The sequence below is a fragment of the Gallus gallus genome, chromosome 1, assembly GCF_016699485.2.
Source record: "Gallus gallus isolate bGalGal1 chromosome 1, bGalGal1.mat.broiler.GRCg7b, whole genome shotgun sequence".
NCBI classification, from domain to species: Eukaryota; Metazoa; Chordata; class Aves; order Galliformes; family Phasianidae; genus Gallus; species Gallus gallus.
Window position 1 is genome coordinate 174,346,415 of NC_052532.1, and position 12,956 is coordinate 174,359,370.

The following is a 12,956-nucleotide window of genomic DNA, read 5'->3' on the forward strand; positions in this document are numbered from 1 at the left end:
ACCGCCGGCCGGGGTGCGCTGCTCGCCGGGACGGCGGAAGACGGGCGGGTGGGCGCCTGTGTCTTGAGGTTGGTTTCCTCTCCCGTATGTGGCTGAGGGGGAGCGAGGGGTCAGCGGGAGGAGGTGGGCGCGGGCTCCAGGAGCCGGCCGCTGGGGCTGTGAGACCGGGTGGGGAGGGGGGAAAGCAGCAGCTGGCGGGCGTACCCCGCGCCTCCCGAGTGCTGCCGCTCCCGGCCCGGCCGTGCGGTACGTCCCTGAGCATGAAGGGCCTGGAGCGCTGTCTCCTCTGTGCCCAAACAGGCAGATCCGGGCCTTCCTCTAATCTTCAGCTTCTGCCACATGCGTCCTCTTTTTTCTGTTAGTGAATTTATTGTAGACGTGGAGCTTAAGGCCGTCAGTTACTTGCTGGAGGCGTTTGGCAGGTTGAAGTGGTGACATAGTGTTGTAAGCACTGCCAAGTGGAATGTGTGTGCAGCTCAGGTTCGGTGCTTCCAACTGTATCTTCACAGTGCCACAGAGCTATCAGCCTCTCCAAGGCAGGGATCATGACCTTATGCTGCTGGAGTTCAGGGAGTGTTTGGACGGTGCTCTCAGATACAAGGCCTGGTTTTTGGGTGTTCCTGTGTGGAGCAAGGAGCTGGACAGTCCTTGTGGGGCCCTTCTAACTCAGGTTATTCTGTGGTTCTATTTTGTCCCCTTCAAAAGGCGAAACTGGAAGGTAGATTGCACTTTCTCAGTATATACATGCTCTGAGAGTGCAGGTGGAAATGTTTTCACATGCAGTTTATCTTTCCCTAAGATTATCTGAGCAAGCCTGCTGAAGATTGGAAATAAAGGGTATTTCTTGTGTGGGACAGTCACAGAGCAGTATCCTCCATCACAAGAGAAATTCTTATGCAGCAGGTAGCTCACGTGCTCCTTTACTTTCATTTCACATAAGAATATGTGTATGCCTTGCTTAAGCCCCATTCCACAAGAGAGATGAGGATAGAAATGAGAGTAAAGCAACTTTTCACAGAATCACAGAATTGTAGGGACTGGAAGGAACCTCTGGAGATCAATGAGTCCAACGCCCGCACTAAAGCAGGTCCACTATGGCAGGTTGCAGTGTTTTTGAGTGGAGGTAAAAGTAACATTTATTGAGTGGTTGAGGGATATAGGCATATATCACGCTTGCTTTCTAATTTGCAAAAAGGAGGAACTGAAAAGCAGGAGATATGTGAGAAGCAATGTGTGTGTCTTGAGAGATGGAGAGAGCGTGGTACCCAGAGCAGCATTCCAGTAATACCAAGGAAGTATTGTCATGCATGGCTTTGTTTTTCCACCATATGGCAATAGTGCTATCTTCCAAGTATCAAAATGAAATAGAAGCAATAAAATCTCCTTGGCTTAAGCATTTTTGGCGTCTCTTTTTTTGCTTTGTACAGTAGGTGAGAAAGCATCCTGTTAAAAACCCTGCCAGTTTTACACATGAAGTGAAGAATATTACTTACAAATCTTCCTTTGATGTTACTTACAGATCCTTTTCAGACAGAGAGAAGGAAAGAAAAAGTTGTTTCTTGTTGGAGATGATGATCATGTCACATTTGATCAATATTAACTCTTAGAAAGCTGAAATATTCTACAGTTGACAGAGATTAGTAGAATAAATCCTCTGGTAGGATAAATACTTTCTCATTTAATTTTGTGTTTGTTATTCTGGTAGGCTTGCTAAATATAACACTTGGCACTTAATTTGTTATATGATGACTTTTGCTTTTCACTGCATTACATATAGACTTTTAGAGTGCTAAGGAAAATCGAACTATGGATAATGGATAGGGCAATGGCATGACTGCATGTCACACTGATCAGCACTATCTGACTTTGTTTTTAATTGCTCTCACCCTCTGTCTATCGTTCTGGAAGTTACTGGCTCGTTCTTAGATTGTAATTCATTTGGTGCTCAGATTACCTTTTCAGTTTACTTTAAAAATATGCAGCTGCATGGTTTTGGTACCTAAGAAAGGTCTTTAGTTGTTCCGTAACCAGAAACATAATGTCAGATTGTACATTTAATTTTAAGCCTTATTTAACCAGTACCAAATTAGAGACGTCATCCAATATCTGTTTTATTGGTGTTAAATAAGTTAGCTGAGTTCAGTTCCTGTCACAGAAAATAATCCTAGTGTCTGAAGTATTTGTGTTGTTGTTGGTCATTTTAGTAGTGGTGTCAGGCATTCGTTTGTGCTTTGAAATTTGGCATGTGTTAATCCTATCATAGAGATGTGTAATGCTTGACAGATTAACAAAGGTCAGTGGAGAACAGAAGCTGTTGATGTAATTTATTTTTCAAATATAAAATTCATATGAAGAAAGACTGATTTGTAAATTAAGATACAAAACATGACTTCAAGACTGGTTCAACACTAATGTGTTTCTCATACGTAAAGATGTTTAAACAAAATTGCCATGCTACTGCACAAGACTTCCAGTAGGTACTGCCTGCTTTTCTTCTCCGTGTGTGCTTCACGTTCAGTTATGATAGGGGAGATTCTGAAGATGCACGTCGTAGGCCTCAGTAACTTGATACTTTTTTTACTTCACTTTAAAATTGTTTATGCTGATGATGTATTCATTCTTTTTTTTCCAAAGATGCTTCATGCTGAAAGTAGAGTAAGGCTCTTGGAGTGTCAGGATGAAATCACAACTGAACCGTGTCCTAAAAAGATGAGGTCAACAGAAGGGGCTTTTGAGAACTTCTCTGATTGTGGCAACCAAGGCATTCAAGAAGGGGACCCTGACAGAACATCTAATGATTTGATACCAGTGTGCGCTTCAGATATTGAAGGGGATAATGAAGAGCAGAAGCAAGAGAAAATATCTGTTAATGTCTTGGGAGCAGCGAATGAAGTGCTTCCAGAAGGTAATGTAGCGTTTAGTCAAACAGTTGATTCTGTGATTGTGCAGAACATAAATTCTCCATTTGAATCAATAAATGACACTGAGGATGAAGAAAAGAAAGATCCTCTTACTGCGAATGATGTCAATGAAGATAATACTAAAAATAGTTGTAAAGCATTCTCAGTAAATAGAAATGAGTCAGATGAAGAGTTTATTACAAGCAAAGAATTTATTGGACCGATTTACAAGCCTGCTGAGAGTAATATACAGGAGCAGTCTGGGAGCTGTGATGAGTATCAAAGCAACGTGGGAGATGGCATGCATGAAAACAGCACTGAAGGAACTGAGACAAAGAAGGTGCAAGCTATTTCTTCCGCCGTATCAGGAATGGATGATGAACTGGACCAGTTCTACAAAGAAATTCACCAGCTGGAAAGTGAAAATTTAGATATGCTTCAGGAAAAGGAAACTGAAACTTCTCAGGAACAATATTCTGTGTATAATTGCAGTCATACATTGCAAGAGGGTTATCAACGTGCATTGTTGGACAACCCACAGCCACTTTATGAGAATGGACAGTATTTCTCTGGGGAACCGGGAAGTCAGAAAATAAGCAATGAGCAGCAGTTTGTCATGGAAACAAGTGGCTGGAAAACTGAAAATGCCTTTAATGGACAAATGGAGTCTAGTTATTCAGTGCCTGAATTCAGACCTGCCTGGCAGTCAAGGGAGTCTTTCATAGTACCTCAGGGGCCTCCTCCTCCTAGACTGACCCATCAGGCGCATTTTCAGATACTTAATTGCCCACAGCAAAAAACAAATGCTTTTCCTTCTCAGAATGATGAACTTTCTTATGAAAATTACTATGGTTACCATGAAAATCAGGATATCAACTGTCATGGTCCATTGCATGATCAGGGTAGCTACAGTGTTGGTCATACTGATTTCCATAATACTCAGGTCTTCAGAAATGGAAATAATCACCAGAGTGGTCTCCAAAGTAATGGTTTCTGTGAAACCAGAGAAGAGTATTGGAAAGAACCAAAAACTTACAGTGCAGAAGGAATGCATAGATTTTCTTCCCTGCCTGAGGAGAGATCTGATTGTTCACAGAAAGTGCTCCTTATCTTAAGAGGCCTACCTGGGTCGGGGAAATCAACGCTATCTCGGTAAGTGATGGGACAAGGGAGAATGGTTTTAAACTGAGACAGGGGAGATTTAGGTTAGATATTAGGAGGAGGTTTTTCACACAGAGGGTGCTGACACACTGGAACAGGTTGCCCAAGGAGTCTGTGGATGCCCCATCCCTGGAGGCATTCAAGGCCAGGCTGGATGTGGCTCTGGGCAGCCTGGTCTGCTGGTTGGCGACCCTGCACGTAGCAGGGGGTTGGAACTATGATCATTGTGGTCCTTTTCAACCCAGGCTGTTCTATGATTCTAAGTGAAGGTGTAAAGCTTGCGAAGCTTACTCAGATATATTAAAAATAATAATAATAAAAGAGTTTTTGAAAAGTTTATCAGCAAGCACTTGGCAAAATTTGGTATTTGTAAATTAGGCTATTAAAATGCAGTCATTTTTATTTAGCAAAGACATCTGACAGTAAATATTAGAATCACATGGTTTGGGTTTTTTTGTCTCATTAGTACGAATTTTGATGAACAGAAGCTGTTTTATGTTAATTTTAAAATGTTCTGTGACTTTTATTGTGAAACTCTCCTATGCACTGATATGTGATAGTCTGCCCCTTTTGTTATCGCATTTCTTCATTTACAAAAAAAGTCTTTGGTATAATCTAACAGCAGCAGTAGGTTATTATGGTGGTACAAAAACCTTCAAAAAGACCATTAGAAGAATTTTGCTTTTCTGAAAATGTAATCCTTTTCAGTGTATTGGTGAAACTGTGTGATTCCATTTGTTTTTTTTTTCTCAGACTAATATCTGTACCTCTTTTAATTTGTGAACACACAAGAAAAGTGTCATTTTCCCTTAGAAATGTACTTGTTGAAGTTTCCAACAGAGTTAAAAGCAAGCACAAACTCCAGCTTGGATTTGCGTAGGCTGATAAAGAGCAAAACCACTGTCTGTAGTAAATGAAAACACACTTATTTTGCACACAGAAGAAGTTACTTTATTAGTATTTACTGATTGAGCTTCATCCAGAAACTGCATGTGACAAACAGGACGTCATTTGTGGTTATGTCCCCTTGTACGTTAGTAGGCTATTAAATAGATACTGTGATTATGTTCTTCCTTGTTTGTTTTTGTATAAAGGATCAACCTTACTGTGTGTGGGTTTGGATTTTTTTTTTCTTAGTGTTTAGGGGACTGTATCATAGAAGAATATCCACTAGAGATTTCTAACTCACATATTTGTATGATTTTAACTCACATTTTCTAGTTACTGATTGTTCTGTTTTGCAAACCTATATTTTTGAAGCTGAGTGTTATTATGTATTATTACAATAGTTTCTTAAGTATATGAAAGTAACATAGAAAATAATAGATAAGTGGGGAAAAAACTGCTTTGTTCAGTAGAGAAATTAGGTAGTTTTAAATATGAGACTCTTTAACATTATCTCTTCAGTCCTTTGCATGATGAATGGCCTTTCAATTTTTCTTCTAGTATGTCAGTCATGTTAGCTGAGAGATCATAAGTATTTGAAGTTTTTTATGAATCTGTATTCATGCTTTTTCTTCTCCTACTTATCAAATGAATTACTAATTGCATTTAACAGATGGGAAAGTGGGTGCTATAAGATCAAGGTCAATCATAGTCACTGAATTTCAGTGTAGAATTTGAACTGTGTGGGACTTGTTTGTCATTGTATTCAGCTATATGGAATTTTGTATGTTCAGAGCTTGGTTTCAGCTGTTAATTCCTGCAGAATCATGTTCCAGGGTCTTAAGTACCCAACGGGTGGGATGTGATGGGGGGAAAAAACTGAAAAGCAGAATTAAATAGCATGGTAGAGCTCTGCAGTGCAGACTAGGACAACAAATAGCACCATGGCCTTGTGGTGTCATTAGTACCCGTGGTATCTTGGTAGTCTGGGCATCTTTAGGAACTTCAGACAAACCTATGCTGCCTGTGCTAACAAAATGACTGTATAGGAAAAGCACAAAATTGACATATCTTTATGGATCAGGAGTAGAAGGGAATGAGTTGCATCTTGCAATCAAGTTTCCCACGTATATAATAACAGCAAAGCAGTAGTGAGACTCAGAAATCTTGAATTCCAGTCTGCATTTCTGTGCAAACTGTGGATTTGTAAGTACAGACACATTTCCTCCTGCTTCCAAACCTGACATGTCTGTTCTTAATCTTGTAATGAAGTCTGTGTTTTGTTTTGACTTTGTCATCCCACGTGCTTGACATCAAAGATGTGTTTCTTGGAAGGGTCTTCTGGAGGTCACCTAGTCCATTCTTCTGCTTGGAGCAAGATTATCACCATCATTGGATCAGATCAGTCATATTTTTGTCTTGAAAACTTCCAAGTAGTGTACCCAAAGCTTCTCTGGTGCTTGTAGATTATATGCCATCTGCTCAGCCCTTTTATGTTTTTCAAAGTGCCTTTTGAACTGGGAAGCCCAGAACTGGACACAGTATTTTAGAACTGATCAAGCAAGAGACAGAGGGGGGATCTTCCATAGATCCACTTTTTTTTTCTTTTTCCATTGACCGCTTTCTCCCTAATAAAAAATAACACATTTGTTCTTCTTTTGATGACATTACACCATTGATTCCATCTTCAGTTTGATATTCGCTATAATTCTTTGATCTTTTCAGTTGGGATGCTCAGCCAGTTACTTTTCATTTTGTACTAATGCATAGGTTTCTTTTGCACCAGATGGAGAGCTCGGTACTTTTCCATGTTGAACTTCACTTAGCCCAGTGCTCAGATGTCTCTCTATTCTCCAGGTCGCTAAGCCCTAATGTTTGGTACATCTGTCTTTGCTACCGGTGTGGTGTCATCTTGCAAGTTCTGCCTCATGATCCAGGTTAATGGTGAAGATACCCAAAGACTTGATTTCACTGTCAGCCCTGCTACTCTGCAGGTACTGACTGGAAATGTCAGAAGCCTTAATACATTCAAAGGATTCATTGCTCTGGCCTCTTCCACAAAGCCAGTTGTTTCATTACGTAGTACAATCTGGTCTGGCCACTGAAGCATTATTTGTCTGTTGTAAACCCACCTTGACTCTTCAGAGAATCATAGAATCGCTAAGGTTGGAAAAGACCCACAGGATCATCCAGTCCAACCATTCGCCCATCACCAATGGTTCTCGCTAAACCATGTCCCTCAACACAACATCCAAACGCTCTTTGAACACCACCAGGCTCGGTGACTCCACCACCTCTCTGGGCAGCCCATTCCAGTGCCTGACCACCCTTTCAGAGAAGTAGTAGTTCCTAACGTCCAGCCTGAACCTTCCCTGGTGCAGCTTGAAGCCATAACGACCTTAATTTCCTTCACATGTTTGGAAATGGATTCCAACAAGGTGCACTCTGATTTTTCTGGAAGCTGAGTTCAAGTGAGGTTGAGCAGCCCAGTTCCCACTTCCCTCAAATATGGGCGTAGCATTAACCTTTTCCTGGTCACTGGAGATCTCTCGTGGTATCCATGCATTATTACACGTGTAGGCAGTTGCAGTATAATATCTCTGCTTTTGCCCTATAATTCCAAGTGGATTTCTTGGTTCAGTCTTCCTCTCTTTTCTCCTTAGGATGACCTTGTCCCTGCGTCAGCTGCTGGTGTGGTCTCATTCCCAGTTAATTGTACCGATTTCTTTGTTGTGCTTTGCTCTTTTGCCTTGTCCCTGTTTCTTCTGGTGACAGCTGTGAGTTGCTTATTGCAATTTGTACCACCGTGTACCACACTTCCTATGTCCTTCCCATTTTAGACCAGTTTTCTTCCTTCTCTTGCTGTTCTTAAGGTTGTACTGGGAGAAGTGCATTCTCATAATGCAGTATTGGTGCTGATCCAGATTGCTTCAACTGCAGAAATCCTTTGTTTAGGAATAGACTTGGTGGGAATAGAATCAGTGAGAATCTCTGCTTTTTCTACTCTGCTTTGTACAAAAAACAAAGTGCTTTTTACTTCTATTTTCTGTGCATGTGATGTTTTAAAGTCTTACAACTCGGATGGATTTGGGGGGAAGAAAATAGGTAGAAGAAAGGCAGATGCATGTACTTAGACAGATAACGCTCCCCCAATCCAAAGCACTTCAGAGAAAAGCTTGGAAAATGCTTTATTTTTTCCTCTGCTTTGGAAGTAATTTTACAATTTAGTTAGGAATTTTCTCTACCATTTGCCCAGGTAGATACCCAGTGATGCTATCTTTAGCCCAAGTAGCAAAAATGTGCTGTAATTTTAAGTAGTCAGTGATGTGATTTTTTTTTTTTTAGAATAAATACATCATTGGAAAACTAAAGCAAAACAAAATACTTTGATATTTAGGATATTTTGCAAATAAACTTGGCAGCAATTCTAATTTTCCATTCCTCTATAAATAGATCAGAGTGAATCTGTATAAAAGTTAGCTGAATGAGACTGAAGAGACAAATATTGGCGTCAGTGACAACTTACATTTGAAATTAAATCTGTTGTCAAGCCCATGTAAGAGAGTATCCCAGCAAGAGAATACTGCTGCTGGAGGAAAGAACTTCTGGATCTTGGGAATGGATGAGTTAAATAAGTGTTTACAGCTGCATGTGGAAATATTTTTGTGCTGTTGTTTCTAATTCAGTGCTTCTTTAAAAACACTGCCTGTAACAGCTTCCAGAAAAATCAGAGTGCACCTTGTATCATAGAATCATAGAATGGCCTGGGTTGAAAAGGACCACAACGATCATCGAGTTTCAACCCCCCTGCTATGTGCAGGGTCGCCAACCAGCAGACCAGGCTGCCCAGAGCCACATCCAGCCTGGCCTTGAATGCCTCCAGGGATGGGGCATCCACAGCCTCCTTGGGCAACCTGTTCCAGTGTGTCAGCACCCTCTGGGTGAAAAACTTCTACCCAATATCCAACCTAAACCTCCCCTGTCCTGGTAAAAAAACCATTCCCCCTTGTCCTATCAAATCAGTTACATTGATTATCAAATTGATACATTGATTCTCAAATCATTTACAAGTATTTAAATAGTTGTAGCTTAGTAGTACTACAGATTTTTAAAAACAATTTAGTTACAGTCTGTTTTTTCCTTGTCTGTATGGTAAGTTAGCTACTTTAAATAATTTATTGGATTCTAAGACATCTCAACTGTAAAGTTATTTATCAAGGTAGTCTAGCTGGAATGCAGAGTGCGGAACTGTTTTGAAGAACGAGATTTAAAGCTGGTGCATGGGTGTATGTGGGTATGTACATGCTAGAACAAATATGTATTAGTTTGCTGCCTAGTTAATATGAGCACTTCAATTTCCGGATGAATTTTGTGTGTAGAAATGATAAGTTCTCTTAGATCAGCTAGCTTATCTAAAAAAAAACTAAATGAGCTGCTGTGATTTTTGTATCTGCTTCAGTGTCACTGTCCTGGTAGGTTCAGGTGAATGTTCAATTGCACGGAATGAGAACTATTGGTGATGGGTGAATGGTTGGACTGGGTGATCCTGTGGGTCTTTTCCAACCTTGGTGATTCTGGGACTCTATGAATGTATCCAAATGGATGCAAAAGAGCTGGTTTGCAGTGGTTGGCTAATACTGCTACTTGTGTCATACATGCACATACTGATGCTGACTGATCTGCAGTTTGACCTACCTGTTAGAGAATTGTCTTCCTTGTTTTTCCTTCCCCACCTCACAGCAGTGGAGTCATCTCTTTGCGTGGTTAGATTGTAACGATTGCTTCTTTGCATAGGTGTGCTTTGTTGTTTCTATCTGAGTTCATGAGCTTAGGATAAATTTTATTTCCAAATACATCTTAGAAGTGTGTAAATTATTCCATGTGAAGTTGATGTTTAAGATTTTACAGTTTTAAATAGCCCAGATTCTAAAAGAGGTATTTGTTAGACTTTGAAAGTGTTGTTTTATGACCTAATGCCATAGGTATTAAATAGGCTATGAACATTGTCATCATAGTTGAAGCTCTAGTTCATAAGCTCATTACTTGGAGATGGTATGTGTGTTGTATTTGGGGTAAGGATTCTGTTACCCTGTCATCTTTGGTAGGCAGTCTGCCTCTGCAGTTATGTAGCTTCAGGATTATTCTTGCAAACACAGTTCAGTGTATTAAATCTGTTACACTGGTTGTATAGGTTCATAAGTTGCAATGTGTTCTGAACACTGAGAAATAGTAATAAAATATTTCAAGAATAAATTGTGTTTATGGGTTTGCAAGATTCCTGACCCCTTGTAGTGTTTCTTTACTGCTAGGACTGTTGTGGTTTGGAAAATACAGAGGAATTGGAGTAAATGAATTATTTTACAGAACTCTGAACAGTTTCTGGAAATCATATACAGATAAGTGCTCCATTGATTGCTGTGTGTTCATTCATCAGTTTGTATATATCCCCACACAAACGTGATAGCCAGGCTCCTGAGAGCTGCAGTGGCTGCCTGTGTCTGCACTGCAGAGCTCATAGAATCAGGTCCCAGTTATTAGTTCTTACCTCCTTTACTAAGGCGGTTCTTATTCCCTATTATACATGCACATGGATTCAGCACACAAAAAGTGAGTGTAGAAGATGGCTCCAGTTGTTTTGAGCATTACTAGCTGGCAAATGTAGAATACTGAAAGTAAGAAAATTGGGCCATGTGTGAAATCCTGGCAAGATAACTTAGTAAATGGATGTTCCTGTTAAATATGTTATGTGAAACAGGAATTGGTATTAGAGATGAATGCTGTTTTCTATGCTGTATGACTTACCAGTGCCATTTTGTTTGCTTTATTTGCGCTCTGCTACCAGTGAAATCCACGTCCTACTAAAAGGCGAAGACTCAAACAAAAATAATGATTGAATGATGCCCAACAAAGTGGCTGTAATTTTGCCGTATCGTACTCTGCTTTCTGAAAGAGCACTGGTCTTTGTCCTGAGGTAACCTTGTACTCTGGAATGGGGAGAAAGAGCAAAAAGGGAAAAAGCAGCTGGAAGGCATCTTTGATCATTTACTTCACAGATGCATTATTCGTAGTCTCTTCTGTTCCCCAGTAATTTGTTTTTGTTGTTACAAATCTCTGTGCTTTAAAGGTGAGGATAACCAACAACTTAATTGTAGGACAGTAAACATATAGGGATGTAAATAATACAATACAGTGTTTTTATTTTTTTTAATTGTTGTTGTTATGTGAAATTGGATTTATTTTTCTTCCAGCTGAGTTCTTAATGAAAGTCTCTAGCTGTAACTGATGTAATGCTGAGCCATTCACAGTCTTTAACTGTGAGCTCTACAAGGTCTGTTGATGACACAGCAATACATACCACATTCCTTGTGTGGGAATTAAGTAGATCTCCCTGCAGCTATTTATGGGAAAGCTTGGTAACTTAGAACTAACATACCTTTGTTGCCTTAGGTTGTTTGGGATTAGGCCAGCTCTCCTCTGTTCTGGCACCTCAGCAGCAGTGTATCATGAACGCTGCTGGTGCAGTTTACTTCTTGTAGCCTTTGAGTCCAGGGCCTATTTTTGAGTCTGAGTAGCTGCTGAAATTTCCATTGGGCAGTGGAATGTGGGAGTCTCAGTGGGATACAGATGCTCTGTGGCAATGACTGGCTGGTTTTGTAAAGTGGAATATACTATAGAAAACAAAAATAGTCATGGGATCAGACTGTAGATCTGACTGAAAGCAGAATGATCTCTGTTGTGCAAGATTTTCCTTTAAGCACCAATTTCCAAGGATTTTCTGAAAATAAGGTTTATGTTTGACAGAATAGAGATTACTCACTGGGTTGGATTAAGGTGGGTTGGATCATGTGTATGGAGTTCTGATATTGCTGATCACCCGAGGGACACCCCCCCCCAACTTTGCTGTCATTGGTATCTCTGATTCACAGGTGTTTGTTGGGAGTTCCTGGGCAATACTGAGCATGAATCCAAAAACTAGCTCAGTTATGCCTCTCAGTGGTTTAACTATTGCATTTCATGCCAATGCAAAGATAGAATTGCAGAGAAGTTTAATGCATTTGTGCAATATTCTTTCATCACTCATTGCAATAAGTAATAGTACTAGTCATTGCAGGAACTAATATAATCATCAGAAACATTACCAACATTGTGAAATATTATAAAACAGGTAAAAAAATAAACTTGTTAACAATAAACATTACAACCACTTTGGACATTTCCTTTTTTCCTTAGTTGAATTCCCCCACAGTGTCTTTTATTCTTTATGTTGAAGCTGTTTTCATCTGGCTTCCTGCTGTAATTTTCGACGTTAGGTTATTCTGACCCACAAATGAAATAAGCTTCTAGTAAGATATCTGTGCTGTTTGGAAATGACAGTCCTGAAAGACTGGGTAACTGTAAAACTCACACTGCAATCCAGTTCACTTTCTAAGCTTTTTGGATTCTAATTTGAATCTCTGCATTTTATTCATTTGCTCACTGTTTTGGTTTGGTTTGTCTGATCACTTCTTCCCCTTTCATTTCACCCATCAAACTCCATGCTCTGTTGAAAGTCACTGTAAAATGGCATTTCCTCAGGAAGCCAGGCTAACCCACTTTAATCAAGTGATTTAAGTGGTTCAAGAAGTGATTGTTTTTCTCCTCATTTGAAGTTTCATACATGCAGGGATAGTAAAACACACGCTTTTCCTATCACCTTGTTAACCCTGAAGTGTGAATGACGGCAATTAAAAAACTGTATCTTAAATTTCCTGTCACCTATTTGACTGGAGCTGCAGTTCTAAAGGACGTGGTTACCCCTGTAGCAGCTCACGGCTGCTCTCCTGGAGTAGGTCTGTATTGATCTCCTCTGACCACTTTCCTTGTGTCATCTTTTTGGGCCTTCACTTGAATAAGTACAAACACTACAGTTTCCAAAAATTGACACAGGAAAAAAAGAAAAAGAAATCAGGGTCCCTTTTTTCTGAGTGACTTATAGGTGCAGGGAGTGCCATTGCTGAAAAGGTGGGTGTG

The 12,956-nt window shown here is 40.1% G+C and overlaps 1 protein-coding gene across 3 annotated transcripts in view; it reads left to right on the forward strand.

The window, feature by feature from the left end:
• The window catches only part of N4BP2L2 (NEDD4 binding protein 2 like 2), a 24,536-nt gene continuing 11,580 nt past the window's right edge, over nt 1–12,956 (forward strand). For all 3 annotated transcript variants that reach the window (XM_040703806.2, XM_040703805.2, XM_025146830.3), the window contains exons 1-2: nt 1–68; nt 2,635–4,052. In XM_040703806.2, coding sequence (XP_040559740.1) covers nt 2,635–4,052 — 1,418 coding nt within the window. In that variant the 5' untranslated portion in view covers nt 1–68. The remainder of the gene's footprint in view (nt 69–2,634; nt 4,053–12,956) is intronic.